We start from the raw sequence: 18,257 nt of genomic DNA on the forward strand, positions 1-18,257 counted from the left end.
AATGTACTGCCACTCATCAAAAATCAAAAGACGAGTTCAAATCTCAATTCGAATTTCTTTGGTTGGATTGATTATTCAGACTATTTGAAACCTGCTAATGACCAAAAACGGCTTTTCACGGCTCTCTTAGGTAACGGAAGCTTACCAAAGGATTAAGCAGGCGACATAAAACCTTGGTTCGGACATAAACAAGGTAATAACCATGTTGATGGTGGCACCACCAACGATCCCTTCTAACAAAAACCCAGGGGTGCACTACAGATAGGCAAGCGCACTTTCGAAGTTGTCCAAAATTTCACCTACCTTGGGTCTAAAGTCAGCACCAACAACAGCGCTGCCAACCGGTCTCTATGCAGTCTGAGGACCTTCTTTACTCACAACGCATTTGGCGTAGAACGAAGCTAATGCTACAACGGACTTATATAGGCTCCAGTTCTCACAATACGCCTCTGAGACATGCACTTTGTCCAAAACTGACGTCCAAACCAACCCTCTGAACCGCATTCGAAAAGATGATGCTCAGAAGGATTTTTGGCATCGTATGCGTGGAAGGGCAATGGAGGAGCCACTACAATGACGAGCTCTATGAGCGATAAACTCATTATCGTGCAGAGAATCAGACTCACCAGGCACCGATGGGCTGGTCATGTCATGAGAATGGCACCGGACAACCCAGCCCGTAAATCCCGTTTAGGTCGTCCACATGGACCGAAACGAAGCGTGGGAGGCCTAAATTGAGATGCACTGATGGCAATGATGCGTCCGCACAGAAAGGTCGGCATGACGACTTGTTTAGACGACTCATGTAGCAAGCCAAAAAACGTAAAGCGTTGTATTAGCGCCTAATAGGTAAGTTAGTAAATATGATCAAAAATGTAATTTTACAGCACATCAATGTTTTAAATGATCATAAACACCTTTCTGACAAGAGTCGTCTCATGGACACATGAGTGAAGTGACAGCAAAAAAAAAGAAAAGATTTGTATTTTCTAAGTATTATTTACTCAATTAAATTTTCATATTTTTTGTACAGATAGATTGGTTAAACTTGTTCCATGTTTAGTAAAATCGTCAAGAAGTTGTTTTTAGTCGAATAATGTTATTTATGGTAGTTTATGTTCGTATTATTACTTCCTTTTAATCTAGCGAGAAGCTTTCGCTGATATATTATCCAATATAACTACTGTGAAAATCGCAAATATTCTCCACATTCAATTACAGTGCGTCAAACCAGTTTATACTCCACCTGCAGTTACTAACAGTATAGCATAGTTCATGGTAGGTGCGCGGTAGGCATATCGGTTGTACACCTTTGTCCGAAATTTTGTACAGTATGTCAAATAGAGAGAACTACGACTTGACGCGATGCAGACAGCGGAACCCGTATTGGTGCAATTTAATCCCGTGCTCCGGACCCCATATGCAGTTCCCACTACTTTCCTACTCCATTATTTGAAAATCAATAATCTCAACGTACAGAAACTAGAATAAAATAGATTCCATGTAGAGAAAAGGGACGTATGGGAAGGGACGCAACTAACCGAAAATCGCCCATTCGTCCAGATGACCAGTGCGTACCCGCCGTGCGTGTTCAAAGATCGTTTCGGCATAGCTGAGGACCTTTACCGCAGGCACGGTCCGGTGACCGGACCTTTATTTCAATCGCCACAGAACAACAACCGGGGCAGAGCTAGCATTCGGATGGTATTGGAGAAATAAATGCATCCGGGCACCGCTAGCCAGCTCAAGCACACACACATACACACCCGCACCAAAGCGATTTCTCGTTCCGAAAGAAAAGCTCTCGCAATGATGCACCCCAATCCCAAGCCTAGATAAGTTTCATGCTGTATTGAATGTTGTGCTTTAACGTGCAACTTCTATGTCGATGCTGCATAAATATGTATGTGTACGCGGGTTGCATTTCATACGCACGCACAATGGTCTAAACTTCTCCCTAGGTCCCAACGAATTTCCCAAACGAGTCTCTCCTCCTTTCGATCGCGCCCGAGCACGGCGGCACTGAAAGCCAGCTGCTCTCTCAGTTTCGAGATGCACCGATGCACCAGCAGCTTTCTCTGCATCAACCATCCTCAGCATCAACGTAGGGTGATGCCCGTACCTTCCGCGAAATCAATTCAAAATCAAACCCAAGCTTCCGGCATGCGGGAGGAGAATGAGTGACCCACCCAACGTTTCCACCATCCGGTGGGGGGGAAGGGGAAGGGGATGCGTACGGAGAGCAAGAGTTTATGTGCACCGAATCTCACTCAACGCAACCTCATCCTCATACTTTTAGCGATTTTCTATACATATGTACACGTGCGTATCTTTATTGCACACCAGTGCATTCATTGGTGATGTGGCAAGGCTCGGTGCAGCGTCACAGCATGCATGCACAGCGGAAGGAAGAACTCCATCCTATCCTGCCCCCAATCGCAATCCCGTCATCACCGTACCACCGTGCCGTGTCCAATGCCCACACGGAGGAAAGTTTAGTTAGTTTCACAAGCCTCCACACACACTCATCCCACCGATGAGCAGACGGGCGGAAGATTGCGCTTTTATATAAACATATTTTGTGTGGAAAACTTCCGAATTATATGAACCAACGGTCGGTGTGTTCGATGCGGCGGCGAAACTTGAGCCAGGACGGTAAAGAGAATGCCAGAACGAAGCACATACGTACGACGCCCGCGAGAACGCTCGCACACACACGCGTACGGAGCAGCAGCCCTGTGGATGGCGTATTTTGTCGGAAAGGGATGTTAAGGTTCCCATCCTTGTGCCTTCACCATGAGGTGTATCACTAGTCACCAGCCGGGCCGTTGACGGCGCTGGCTGGTGAACGCGAGCCCCGGGAAAACTCGGAGAAAGGTTCAAGCACTTGGTACAACGGTTTGTCGGTGTGATGGTACCTAACGCGGGTATACAATGGAAGAGCGTCCGGTGCACAATCTCACCCGCCGCCACCACCGGATGCACCGGCAGGACGGATGCAATTGAAGCAACATGAAAATCGCGCAACGTTCGCGCGTATAATGGCGATGGCACCAACGCAAAAGAAAGGATATTTTACTTTTGGAGTGCTCCAACGTCAGAACCAACCAAACTAAAGCGAACCAACCAATCCACCGCACGACCGATTCATTGTGCTGTGCTGTGCTCGAGCAAAAGAGAAAAGAACAGTTCAATTTGTTGCATCCTTTACTCGAAAATGGGGAGAACGAATTCACTGGGGCTGCACACCTTCAAGGATTGATTGGTACGTTTAGAGAACAAAAACATTCCCGACGTAAACATATGTTTGACGACCGAATTTAAGTGAGAATTGCTGAATATCATGGTTGCCACTTTTAACAAAAACCATTACATATTAAAATGCTGGAGAAATTGCTGTTTAGTCGAGAAGACACGCGCGTGATGTGAGAAAGGTAAGACTGATGGGGAACCTAGAAAACTTGGCAAGAACTCGCTATTAATTCAAGCATAAGCTCGAAAAATGAAAAAAACTGAAAGAAAAAAGAGATAGAAGTTATCTCTAAATGTTCCACTAGAATGTGGAATGATGACACATACTAAGCCACGGGGCCACGAGCGATGAGGATTCCCTCAAAACTCTAAACATTGAGTGAATTGAGTTTTGAGGGAAACCTGGCTCATCTACAAAAGTCTCAACAATTTTTGAGACTTTTTTGACAGATTCGGCCAGTCAGCAACTCAAAATGTAAACAAAACCTGTTGTATCTGCCGATGGTATGGCGAAAGAATAATGGTTTATTTTTTTATACAAGCACACTTTTTGCGTACTATTATTAATGTAACTACATTCTGAAAGTATTTTATGCGTAATTATGATTGAACAAGCACAATGTTTTGGCGTACGGTGTGATGTTTTTATGTCTCCGCAACGTACTTTTTGGAACAATGTGTGACAAAAGTTGTGAACGTGTTTTATAATTGAATTTATACTTTTCAACTGCAATATGATTGATGGATTAAGCTCCTGTAATTAAGAAAATGATGATTTAGTTTTTAATCAACAAACCACAATTTTTTTGACCATATGTTCCATAAAATTGAAACAAAAATACAGTAGAAACAAGAAATAAAAATACATGAAAAACATTTTACTCGTCCCACACTGTGTGTTGTCAACGTCAAATCCAGTAGGGTCGTCACTGAACTGAAATTGAGGGAAACCTCAAGAGGCAACGGAGACTTTGGTTTTGAGTGACTTTTTGAGGTAAATGAGTGACTGAGGAGACCCAGTCTCAACGATCGTGGCCCCGCAGCTCTATAGGACATAGCTTTGTCGCTCCAACCTGTAAAGATCGTAATTAATTTGGACAAAATGGTGTCACCAGTGTAGTGGTTGATGATTATTTTGAGAAGAGCCATCCACATGAATCTTTTGTGAAGAATCATTCAAATCGGGACTCGACTGTCAAAAGATTCATGAATCCTCAGAGTAATGGTGGATCAAGCCTCGTCAAGCGAGCCTAAAGCCTTAAATGAAATGGCAGCCAAGCCAATTTATATAGGTCATATCTCTTAGATGACCTATGAATCTTGACTCATTGACTCATTCATTCAGTTCCCAGATTCATTTAGATTCATCCAACTCTAGTTGTCACGGTTATGCTAAAGAAATTCTAACAACTGTTCAATCCAGTGTCTCACGTACCATACACGTTGGTGACACCGGAACGAACACAGGCAACCATGGCCCGGCAAACGGTATGACGACCAACGAGACCAGTACGTGAACGCGAAAATGCAATCCTGTGGCCGGGACGCGATCGATCAAAGCACGACGGAACACCAATACGCCGCGCAGTGCCCGTGTGCAAGCCGGGGCGACGAGAGTTAACGAGAATTTTCGACCGTTTGTGGTTATCGAAGCCGTTAAGGAGTCACACAAAAGGGGTTTCTCCCGACTGGTTGGCTGGCTTTGACATGCATACCACCCAAAGACGTAAACTACGGCAAATCAGGGAATCGGAGGTAAGGGGGGTAGGAGGGGGTGGAGTGGGTGGGGAACGGAGAAGGGAAAGCGCGGAAGTAATATTTGAAACACATATTTGCACTAAATCTCGTATAATATAACGTGTGCCCTCAGGGTCCGCTTGCTTCTTCCGGTTCGCCAACTCGCCCTTCTTTTTCATTCTTCGCCGTGGTTGTGGATGAATGGCAGGTAAGCGGGTGCTCTGCTCTCACTGCTCCCAAAAACCTTAAGAGGAGTTGACGATAGGTAGGTGGGACGGTGGGACACGAAACCAATGCAAATGCACGTGTGCATGTATTTGTCCATTCGCCAATGGCCGGTAGGAAGAGGCTCCAAAATCTAGGCAAAACCACGAACACAAACACGTTTGCATAACGCTTTTGCTAATGGCCACCAAGTTCGCCATTCGTCGCAACGGAGCAACGCACGCACTTTTCGATGCAAATTCGATCCGGGAGTTTACAGCTATAGTTATATATCCCGCCTGGTTCTGGTTCCCTCTCTTGCCACTCTTTCACTCTCTCTCTCTTTCGCGCTCTCACACACATACGCTTCATGTGAATAAAATCCTTAGATCCATACTGAAAATTAAGTCCTTGTCGCATGCACAAGACACCCTTTGGGGGAGGGGAGAGGAGGATCGAGCTGGAGAGGATCAACGAAGCACCTGCACCGTGCACCGGGAATGGTGCATCCATCACCAAGCCCATACACGCACACACACAAACACACGTGGTGTAGTTTTCCCGGGGAGCAAATCAACCTAAGCAAAAGCACGATACACCTGGTCCGGTCGATGGTGGCAGCTTCACCTAGGAAAGGCATTTCTGACTAAACGGATAGCAGCAGCGTGCACTTTTTGTACTGCCACCGTTGGACAAGGAGATGATGCATCGTCCCATTCGCCACGTGTACGGTCGGTGCATCCTTCCAGCATCATTAAAGATCCGAATTCGGGTGGTGATGTACGTCGGGAGGCGGTGGATGTGGAGCACGTTACAACGCTCGGTACGACGGACGTCAACGAAACGGGCGGACCCGGAAGCATGGTACAAGGCTAATAATTAATTAAAACAAACCAACGGAAGCTGCAGCATAGCCCACAACAATACCCCCATCGGGTGCTTGGGTTCCTCCGTGCACATTTTGCCAGGATAGCAGCGAACGTGCACGGACAAGCATACCATTGTCCGATCCGCATTAGCAGTATGAAACGGGCATAAGGACACGGCCAGACGAACGTGTAGCCGCCTTTTCAACCCTGTCATCACCATAGCAACAGCTAAACCAAGTGTGTATGACGAGGTTTCGCAAAAAAAAAGTCGTTGGTGGGCAACGACAGTTCGATACAATTGCCAATTTCATTATTGAATATTTTCAGATGAAATGGGATAAAAGTTTGTTCGTTGTCGGAAAGCCTTTGCAATTGGACAAATTTTTGCACCGAATCAACCATGCAACCAACCAATACGGAAAGAAAAATTCCACGCGTACCTCAAAATTTCATTTCATTTCAAGTAATTACCTACACCATCCGCATTGATTAATAAATTTAAATAACATACTTAGTTTTTCCTAACTGAATCTAACAGTGAGACATTATGAATCGGGAAGAATTAGAGAGTAAACAAGAAGTTGAGGACTGATAAGCTCGTAGGACAATAATTCTATTCATTAAAAAAAAAAAGTTACCACAAAAAAAAAAAACAACAAATTACAAATATTATTAAATGATGATGCACAATGTTTGTTCCATTTTTAAGCAATATTTCTCCACTATTCTTTGGACTTCAAAGAAGCAGGTTTGGTATGAACCTTTTTATTTGCTCTATGTACTCCTCTAAACGCATGACACCTTATACAGTCTTGTTAAGGACGCGCTGTCTAGAGTACAATGATCTTCTAGTTAATATTAGTAACATTTAAACATTTACTTTCGCGTTCTATTGCGTACAGTTCGGAACAATATTCTTGCACATAATCCTTGAATAGTATTAAAGAGTTTGTTCGCACCTTTAAATGAACTAATCGCACGAATTTCTTGAGGAATTCTAATGAAAGTATCATGTAAAATTTAGCTATTTTTCATAAATATATCCTAAAGTAAACGATTATGATTTAATGAACCAATGTTTATAAAAAAATATGTTTACATTTCCAGAATATAGGAAATATGGGCTACCCTTGAGCCTTCCAACTCTATAAAATACTTTGACAAATTCGTCGAGCAACTGGAAGTAACTTTCTTTAGGAATAAAATTTTAAATTAATTTCGTTGGTTCGTTGGTTAGCCTCCAATCGTCAAAGTATAAAAAATTGGTCAAAATTAACATTAATTCCGTAACTAAGAATTTAAAACTTAATTTTTGAACCTTTTCGCGAAAACGATACGAAACGAACGAAATAGGTCTTGGAGGAGAATAGCATACCCTGTTGGCAAAGTGGCACTATTTCTCATGACATCTTACTCCATATTGCTGTACCCCTTTGCTGGATCTTGTCTTTTGTTAATCTTGTCTGTTTGTGGATCTTTTGTTAAAAAAGGAATCGCAGTTTGCGTTTACCTTCGGGGGCATTGGATGTGAGTGCGATAGTCAGCCAAAAAAGCGAAAACCAAGTAAATTCGTGTAAAGCATCAAAATTAGATCAAAAAATAAAAAAAAAACACTCCCTGCTAATTGTAATGCATTTTTCCAGTTTTACATCATTTTCGTGTGCAAATTCGGAGCAGAATACCGCGCCGCCATCAACGGGTACACCCGTGAACACAACACTGAAGACTACCGCCACCGTGTAAACAGTGCTTTTTGTGCTTTAAAATGAAGTGATAATTAAATGTGAATAGGAAAAGTTATTAATAAATAGTGAATAAATCATGTTATTATTATTGTTATGATTGTGATAGCCGCCTAGGCCTGTCACGGTATACGAAAAAAAAATCGTAACTCGATTTGGGCTTCTTCTCTCAGTGACGTCATCGAATAAGGAACCCAAAAGGAGCCGAGAACAAGCCAAACGGTTTTCATACGATTTGACAGTTCGCTTGCCAAGAGAGTAGATGATGACATTAAATAGCAACACGTACTACAAACTTTCGAGTTTTCAGGTTTCAGTTGGTTTACCTAGTAATTCATATTCATAGAGCATGAATAAGTTAAATGATACGTATTTTCGTATGGAAAATTTCGCTTCCAAAAAAAAAGTTCATTAACGAATCTTACAATCAACATGTCGTGATGCATCAATTTCAAACAATTTGTTTTATTCGTCTATCCTTTCCACGGTACTATCGATCATTATTCTCGTTAGCAAATAAACACTGAGAACAACTCTGTTGTCGCATTGCAGATTATAATACCGAACATGAGACCATACAGTAAAAGGCTCATTATGTGCACATTGTTACGGTTTCTTTTCCGACGTTCTTAACTTCCGATTGTTAAGCATAGCTCTTTTGTTGAACGCTTATGTAGCACAGATGCAATGCTGGTAATAGGAATCTTGTCTTTCTCAAGAATTGTTCTTAAGCTTGCAAATGGAGATATCCACAGAATTCGTAAAGCGATCTGAGCGCTACGTTCCCTAGTACCACAAATAAAAAGAAACATTTGCTAATTAAATTAAATATTAAATTATTGTGCTTGATGCCACATATTGTGTCGTCGATGCCACGAAAACTTGCCACCCGTCGTTTCATCGATCGATTGTCGATGTTTTGTATCACAGCGCGTGGAACGTGACTAGGCTTACAATGTCGATACACATTTTCTCACGAAAGGTTGGGCTAGTTACTAATTTGTTCTTTGCGGTGAATAATTGTTACTGTTTAGGGCAAAATGGTTACCGAAAACACTTTTACTATTACTTACTCTGGTGCTTATCGGCTAACTGCACGAGCGGTGTCGGAAGATCCCTTCGCCTGTAGAAGCACATCACTTTCGCTTCAACATTGCCGTTCGGCGTTTTGTTCAACTCATCGATGCGCCGAATCTGGAACGGTGTCGTTGACGATGTCTCCACGTAGACATAGTCTGTAAGGTCATAAAAGGAAAAAGATCACCATTACACATGAATTCATTTAACATCATAAAAAGCGTCAGGTTTCTCTGTCGTATACACACAACTCTACATATTAGATGTATCCTCGTCTATGTCAATATTTAGTAATTTTTGGTCATTAATGTAATAGCAAACCCTTTTAACAGCAATGTTAAATAACCTCTCGTTGGGATGAAGAAAGAACCGAAAAGTACACCCTAAACGTTTCTAGAGTTCAAATAATGGACCTTAACATTTATTCATAGCTTAAAGTCTGTATAAAAACAATTAACAACAACAACATTTATACATCTGCTTTTTTCTCTACGCTGGTTTCAACGAATCTCGAACGAATTGCGTCGTAGTGATATCATATTAATGAACGTTTTGGAAAATATTCAATGATAAAAACCATAAGTGGTGAATAAAAAGGAAACTGTGCTTGGACCTTGAATTAATAAAAAAATAATTGTTGAAATTATTGAATCACTTTATATTTTTAAAATATTTTTTTAATTATTTAAAATTATTAAAGTTACGAGCTGCTTAAATGTCAGTGTATTACTTTTTTTACGCATCCATACGATATTGCTATCCTATTTATACACATTTCACGAAGTTCAAAGACACAATTTACCCTTGCAATTAAGTAAGAGCCAACTTATTGTCAACTGTTACGCAAAACGAACGCAGCGTGGGTAGAAGGCAATGTTTAATTATTCATCACCATCCAACAAATCTACGCTAACCCAATGGATTCTAGGCACCGTTGGTGTATCATAATTATTCATAAACATGGCGACAAAACTGGGTGCTTTTAATGTGACAATCTCACGATAATTCTTTTTTTTTTAATATACAGTACCACCGAATTCATGACTTAAGCGATAACCGACTTTAGTCAGTTCTTGTTTTTTTTTTATTAGAAAAGAACGACTAGACCGTATTGCTTGTAGCTAGTGGCTTAATCTAATGTACAATTCACATACGCTTGAAGACATTTCCTCCTCCAAACAGTGAAAGGTCACCTTACCCCGGGTGTACTTGGCCAGTTCTTGTTTGATAGTCTAAAAAAAATTTAAACGGCTTGTTTAAACAAGCGAGCAGCAGTTACAAATTGTAGTTGCTAGTAACGTAACGCCGTAACGTTTCCATGGTAACATCGTTTTTCCGCATACTCTGATCATTTTCTGTGTGGTGCTTTCTCCATTTCACATTTTTGCAGCAAAATTTCCCCTTTCAATGCCTACTATAATCGTTTCCAGTAGTCCTATTTGATTGAGTTATTTGGTACAGATTTTCACGAGTTACCACAGGTCGTTTTCATCTGAGTTTATATTGAATTATAAACACTATAAAAATGTATCATTCCGGAGCTACCGGGCATCTAGAGACGTAGCTATTGTAGAGCCAAGTTCCAATGGGCAAGATGCCATCAATCAATAGGCAAAATATGTAACATCGCCATAAACATCAGGAAACATCTTTACATAGGAAGGATCGGTTAAATCAAAGGTAACAATCGTCAGTTCAAATCACACCAGCCAAGCCCGATTAGCTTCCACCATCATCTTAATCATTGTACTTCACCGGATATTTCGCGTTTGCGAATGCAGAATTGTCCATGTTTGGTTTTTTTGCGGGACGAGACGATTTATAGTAATGCTAATTTTTATTTGTTAACCGATCGTCTGCGCTTCAGCAATCCATTAATCCTGCATGTTTCTGGCTTTTTTAACTGTATTTACCCTCAACCTGGACATTTGTTCCTGGATTGGTTCCAACAGGGATTAAAATCTGACGCAAGATTGTTGAGAACAGCATAAGTGTAATTTGAAGTACTTATGTTACAATGATACGTTGCATATGGGCATCACTTTCCAGGTGGGAATTGAAAGCAAACAGGATTAGGTCTGCCATTTCTGGCTTTCTGTGACTTTATTTCTAAGACTTAAGTTCTGGTACAAGGTGAAACTTTCCATGTACGATCGATCCCTACGTTGTGTTTTTTAATGTACTGTTTCAAACTAAAAAATTACTAAAACTAAAAAACTGAAAATTAAAAATGCGGTGTTTCGACTTGATCGTACGGGGTACGTTGTGTATTCAGTGGTTGTGCGTATAAAACTATACAGGGTTTAACAAGTGTCATTTTGCCTGCATGGCATGGCATACTTCGTCGGTGTTGAAATGCATTTCGTGCCCTATGAAGTAGTTCCTACCGCTCAAAATGTAAATCCGCTTACTGGATATGATGTTAGCGCCGATTGCTTTAGCTTTTTCTGAAAAAAGCTTTTTTTCTAAAAAAGTAACTTGTTAAACCCCGTAATGATAAAAAATTTGTCTTAGCCAGAAACAGTACATAAACACTAATACATTTATACATTCGTGTGACGAGCAAAGTGTCACACACTTCCAATAACATGAAATGAACATCATAACTTCCTCAACAACACTAATCGTTTTAAAAATTCATTCCTTATATTTTTTTAAGGTTCACATATTTGAGATCATTTTTAATAATACTTCAAATAACTCATTTTGTTATCTGTGATTTATTTATATAATTTAAACAAATTTTTTTAATTGTTTTCCTTGTCTATCATAATGCATTCACAGTACAACAAAAATGTGAAACAATTCCTCGCATATTGCGACCATAGAGAGTAACGCTCGCATAATTGTTAAATTATGATAATTCACACCATTCTCTCTTCACATATAGACAAAGAACAAGGTTGATTCCAGTTTTGCATATTTCTGCCATTACAGAACAATAAATAACCATTTCTAGAGTCTAGCAAAACGAAAATAAAACAAAGCGTTTATTTCGGCACCGATGAAAAACTGTTTGCAGGATCTTTTCACAAGGTTGTATATTTTATATAACTCATTATTCATACAGAAACGAATGTGCGCGCTGTGTGTGTGTGTGTGGATGGTAAAATGTGAGATAACAATATTGCTAAAACATCTCACCGGAAGGGGGACTGATATTGTTCACGCGTTTGGTTTGATTGGAACGGTGTAGCGAATGTTAAAAAATCAACCGCCAAAAACGGCAAAGCTACAATGAAGGTTTCTGCACAGACAGCAAAACTGACTGGCGCGACAAGCAGAAAATAGAACATCGAACTCGAACAGAACTGGAGCAACCATTAAGCAGCCACCGCCTATCACAGCATTCCGTGGCTTTCCACCATTGCCATATAGCATTTATCGGCACACGGACACTCTCCCTTTTTTGCTCTTTCTCGCGCTTTTAAGTTGATGGCGCACACAAGGGAAGCCTAAAAATCAACCAATACACGACGGCGCACGTTAGAAAGTGCAAATCAAGGTATGATTTTTTTTTTGTTTGCATTCGCGAAAGTCAAACAACGAAAAAAGGCGCTACGTGTACGAGAATGTGATTGCGTAATAACCAACCACCAGCACCGCAACCAACCCAACCCTGCTAGCGTCTCTTTCGGTTGGGCTCCTATTAGACCTACGCGGTCACTTTATTTTGTAACTGCCGTAACTGTACCGTGTGAGTGTTACGTTGTTTCCCCCCATCTGGCCAACGAACACAGAAACAAACAATCCCTCAGCACGCACACATTGGCTACCCCGCTACCCTCTGTAAGCCAAAAAGTAGCGACCAAAGACCATAAAGAATATGAAAACAGCCTGGATGGGGCTACGAAAAATCATGATGCGAATCGAAAAATAAATTTTAAACGCACTAAACAATTCAAAGATAGTTCAAATGTTACCCCTAAACGAACAGAAAATGCACTTATAAATTTAAGATCAAAGCAAAAACAGTTTCTTTTTCCTTCGTTCGCGATCAGTGCCGCACGTTGAGTTAGCGAATTTCTATTCGTCACACACGGCAAGAAAAGAGGAAAACGAAACCTTCTGCTAGTTTTCCAACGACCTTTCTTCCCACCGACAGTTTGTGCTGGTAGGTGGAAAGATTTTGGGAATCTCAATCACGGATGCGCTAAGAAGATGATAAAACAAACGTGAAAACGAACCATTTCCCAGTCGGGGACGATGAACTCGGCCGAACTGTGCGCTACGCTAATGATCATCCTTCACCATTCGGAATTACATTCTATCTATCTTATCTGAGGGATTCGTCTGTTTGACCAAGCCGCTGTTCGCGTCCCATCCGACCGTGATTACGGTCAAAACAGCTCAAATCTTTACACTATGAAAGATAGATAGATGTACATTAGTTGTACACTAGCCGTAAATTACGTACCATTTCCAGCAACAACCAACCATAATGATCTTCCACCGTTATGAGCTACCATTATAAGTACGGAGCAAGGAATCTTCGAAGTTAACTTCAAACTCAATGCATAACGGAGACAATTTATCGACAAGTTCTAAATACAAAAGTTGGCCCAAAACTAACGATGTGAACTATATGTTACGCGGCATTGGAAGTGTGGTATGTGTTTCGAGATGACTGCAATATTAGCATTTTCCCAACTTCTACATCCCATTTGGTCTCAAATCGTTTTGGTTGCTTCCTTCGGTCTTCTTTACCAATGCGTCTCTTTTGTTGTATGTCTCGCTCTCTTGCTTTACCGATGTTCCTTCTTTTTACCCATATCAGAACCCCTCTTTTGCAGGAAAGTTGTTGACCCTGAACCGAATGGGAAGCACAGTAAGCACAAGTCACGCAGGAAAAGAACATGCGGTAGTTCCAAAAAATCGAAACAGGCAACGAAGTGCAAAAAAAAACAAAAAAAACCAAACCCCAAGCGAAGATGGAAAGGCAAACACGACGGAATAAAATGGTCTGCTTTTTCCTACTTTCGGGCAAACCAACGGCGACTACGGCATCTCTAAGCCGAAGCCCTTGCCGTGCGTACACCACTGTCCATTCTTGAGCATTACCATTGACCGTGCGGTCATGACAGACAGAGAAAAGCAAAGATACGATAATGTGGATAAACTCTGCCTATTTCAGGTGGCGAGCATTCGAGCGTAGATATATCGCGTAACGAAGAGGGTACACTAGGGTCTACTCTTGCAGCACTATAGCACTCTCTTTTTGAAGATCATTAAATGGGTTTGAAGATCATTAAAAAAAAAACTAACATTGATCACTCGTCCTGTAATAGCCGACTACTATTACAATTAGACAACATCTGTGAGTTAGCGCATTATATCTTCTGATGAGATATTGGAACTCTGTCACAACAATCCTTTAAATGGGAATACTTTTAGATTCCGAATGGCTTAACAATCTTACGGTTTGCAACGGTTGACCTTGCCATTGTCAAACTACGATTATTTTATTAGACAACGACCAGGGATAACGATGAGCAAGCAAACCCTATCAAAATAATAATAAACAAGTAGACGTTAAAGTGCTAAATCTGTCATCAGATATTCAGATATAATTTAATATCTAAAAAACTTTTTCACTTTTTTCAACAAAAACAAACTTTTTTTTTCTTTTGGATTGCCTCCGGAAGTCATGACAGACAATGGCCCACCATTTAATTCGGCTGATTTGGAAAAGTGAGAGGAATAGAGATATCGAAAATCCCTCCATACCACCCTCAGTCCAATGGTTTAACAGAGAGAGGTGTCAGAACAGCAAAGCAAGTAATACCAAAAAAATCATGATTGATGAGTATATAAAACATTTACCAAGGAAAATTAATAGGTTTTTATAACAGAAACATTACTGGAATGCACCTCGTTCTGTTACTACGATCATTTCAGCTACGCGAATAGTTACTTATGTACCTGCCACTATCGTGAATTCAATGAAACCCAGAAAGAATACGACACTGGCCAAAGAAACAACACAACATAATAATCCATCCATGAAATCTAAGATATGTAATGAACCATGTATATAAAATACGGTAGAATTTAAAACCATTTTATAGAAATCATTTTAAGGAATTATTTGGGTGAATTTCGGTAACTATTTGTAAAAAATTGAATGAATTACGCTAATTGGTTAACGTCAAAGGTAATGTCAGCATGGTACAGAGCACCCACCAATTAAACAGCGAGTAAGAAGCAAAACTTTCTCACCTATTATTTGACGATCATAGAGATGAATGGGGCAACCACGAAAGAAGTACCCCAGATAAGGAACTCAACTTTAGCGGGGAGAATTGTGGGGATTAAAAAACTAGATGATAGGTATAAACGTAAGCTTATTTGCATATTTCATATGTAAGAATATTAGTGTGACAATCGATCCGTACGGTAGATCGTAATGCGTGTTGACCGCATTAGTCGGTCGAATAAGGGTTTCGAGTACACTTCCTTTCCTTCCTTTATCGGCACTATAACTTCCAGAAGACTAAACCTACTATTTTTGACTTTCTTTGACTTTATATTTCCGTCGCAAGATAATCAGTCCTGCGAACGATGGTCCGGATAGGATTTTGAATCAGTCCTGTCGTGTGAAAACTGGTACCGTTAACGTGTCACTCTCGTCTCATCCATCTTCTAACCCATATTCCGGAGAGACTATCTTCTAAAGCTTTGATACTTCGAGATCCAGTCTTTCGAAGGATCTTTCAGGTACACACTTAGTCACACACTTTCTTCCACGCAGAGCGATATAAGTAATTCGTAAGATTCTTCGTAAGATGCGTAAGAGATTCTCATTAAAAATTTAGAAAATAGGAGGATTTTTAATTCTGTCACCTTATACCAAAACAAGTCTAACTAGACTAGTGGGAGATCCTGTTATGAGGCAGCCACACGTAATCGACTGTTCTTGCTCGTATCGTAATATGTTCACTGTAGTGTAGTGGTATATTAACCACTGTATTGTTTTAAACAGTTCCTATTATTCGCTCTGTCTAGAATTATTTATCAAATCTCACCGAGCCAGTTATATACAGCTGCTGCTAAACAAAGTTTGGATTCCAAAAAGCAGAAGGAACCTTTTTTGTACAATAATTGGCGGGCATTAGAACAACAATGGCGACGAAAAAGATGTTAAGTACAATTTGTTTTTATAATTTTGACTTCATAAAATTAAGTTAATACCTTATAAAATTAAGTACAATTTTGCTTAAAATCAATTTTTAATGTTGAAAAACAGAATCCTTTACGATAAAGGTTGTGATATTACTGACTAAAGGATTCACAATTCATGAATAGTCGTGTATAAACTGAGTGTAACCTTTCTTCCACTCCGACATTTGAACGATCGTACTCTAATTTTATCACACAACAATCGTATACCGGGGCTCCGGTTTCTCCACATCCACTTACCCGTATTTCCGATTGCTCTTCGACAGGGTTTTGAACAAACGTAAAAAAAAGTTTAATTTGTATTGAAATTTTGAGACAAATCGCAAAAAAAAATCGATTGCACATTGCGTGTAGCATCAGACACATATTTGCATCAGACAGCATACGAAATTGCTTCTATTTATAATCCCTTTCCGTTCTTGTCTGTCTGTAATTGGCAGCAGTGATTGATCTCTGAAGTGATCAGTAAATGAGGATGCCAAATGAAGTGGAAAGTACTTCGGAAAACGGTTTGAAATACAAAAACATATTCATTCAAGTTCTTCGCTCAAAGTGCTTTCGTAAATCAAGTTCTCATAGTTACAGGTTCTCTATTAAATACTTTATATTGCAAATGAAAAAATCGTCAAGCCATTCGCATTTTGCAACTAAAATCTGTTAGTCCAATTTCAAACATTTGCAATTGCTTACCTCCGACACGATACATGTTGGTTGTCATAGTTGCGGATGTTTGTTTAGCGATATCTTTTTGCAAAACCACACTCACACACACACACTGGCGCCTTAAAAAGGCGCTTGTCAAGGAAGATCCTACTCGAACACCGCGAATCTAGTCTTCCCGTCGAATGAGATTAGTTCTTTTGACGTTATCACGTTTTCCCGCACAGCAGTTGCAGCTCTTCCTTGTGTATTTACTTTAATACAATTTATGCTCCGCTTACAGCATAGCTGCATGCACCATACCACGTCCCTAAACCGTGATATCTCCCCTGCTTTTTTGCAGACTGCCGTACTTCTGCAGGTTTCGCGTCCTTCTATGTACACCTTTGCAGGAATGGGAAATTCTTTCACACATTCACAACACCGCTAACAAGAAAGGTGACTGAAACGACAAAAATCGTGCAGCTTTTTCACATCATTACCCGCGTGCTCGCTTTCTCTCCCTTTCACTCTCTATTTTTCTCTCTTCAGCTCGTGAACATAAACAATGCACCTTGCTTCGCTGTTTCCACACAACACTGCTGACAGCGGCAAACGCACAAACACACTCTCACTCACGCGTAAACAAGCACGAGCGCATACACACTAGTGCTGACACACTCCCGCCGCACACGAGACACCCTACGCAAAAGGTGTACTAGATCTTTCGCTGCTATGCTGCTATGCCTGTGTACTTAATTTACGCCTAATTTCTAGTGATCCGAAAAAAACTGGCGCCGCCTGTCAATCCCTTCTTTCTTCGGCCAAATAAGAAACAATTGAGACCGCAGGAGCGCTCAAACGATACGCGCGGGGGTATTCAAATAAGAATTTCACACATACACACGCACGCGCACGTATCGCAGCACCATTCAAACGCACACGCACACTCACTTCTTCCGCGTCCGTCGCAGTTGTTTACTCTTCGTATTTTCTCGGTTCTTGCTGCTGTTGTTTTTGGCCACTGTGACGTTTCTTCAGATAACATCGATAGTGTAATCAATTTTTCCTCTTCCTACACACACACACTCACGCATTAGCACTGGCGTGCAAGAATCAGAACAGAAGCCGAAATAACTTGATCCGCTGGCATTGACTGTACGCTGGGAATCAATTGTATTGTGACGGTTGATGGTCTTGGGAATAGTTTTCCGACAAACAATGCACCTAAACAGAATTATCCCAAACGGCACACACTATCACACACAGATACGTTTCCGTCCCGTTGTCCTTTGCGTGCACTGCTTCTGCAATGAGGAACAAAACACGTTACAAATGTCTAAACTATATTTGCTAAATAGTAATTATTGTAGAAAAATGTCGATCCGTGCTTCTATCTCCATACTGCAACATTAGTTTAATGGTGGTACCTCCTATTAATAAAAAATCTTAATACTAATTTATGTATAAACACATCGTATCTTGCAGGTTGGGCAGCAAATTAATCACTAGCTAATAAACTAATTATCAAATACATTAAAACAGGTACAGTGGGTAG

The 18,257-nt window shown here is 40.6% G+C and overlaps 1 protein-coding gene across 1 annotated transcript in view; it reads right to left on the reverse strand.

Annotated features, from left to right (window-relative positions):
• LOC128710330 (metastasis-associated protein MTA1) overlaps nt 1-16,778 on the reverse strand; it is a 36,223-nt gene extending 19,445 nt beyond the window's left edge. Inside the window, exons 1-2 of the mRNA XM_053805380.1 lie at nt 16,751-16,778; nt 8,878-9,039 (exon numbers count right to left, since the gene is read on the reverse strand). Coding sequence (XP_053661355.1) covers nt 8,878-9,039; nt 16,751-16,778 — 190 coding nt within the window. The remainder of the gene's footprint in view (nt 1-8,877; nt 9,040-16,750) is intronic.
• Between the last annotated feature and the right edge of the window lie 1,479 nt (nt 16,779-18,257).

The sequence above is a fragment of the Anopheles marshallii genome, chromosome 2 (assembly GCF_943734725.1).
Source record: "Anopheles marshallii chromosome 2, idAnoMarsDA_429_01, whole genome shotgun sequence".
Lineage (NCBI taxonomy): Eukaryota > Metazoa > Arthropoda > Insecta > Diptera > Culicidae > Anopheles > Anopheles marshallii.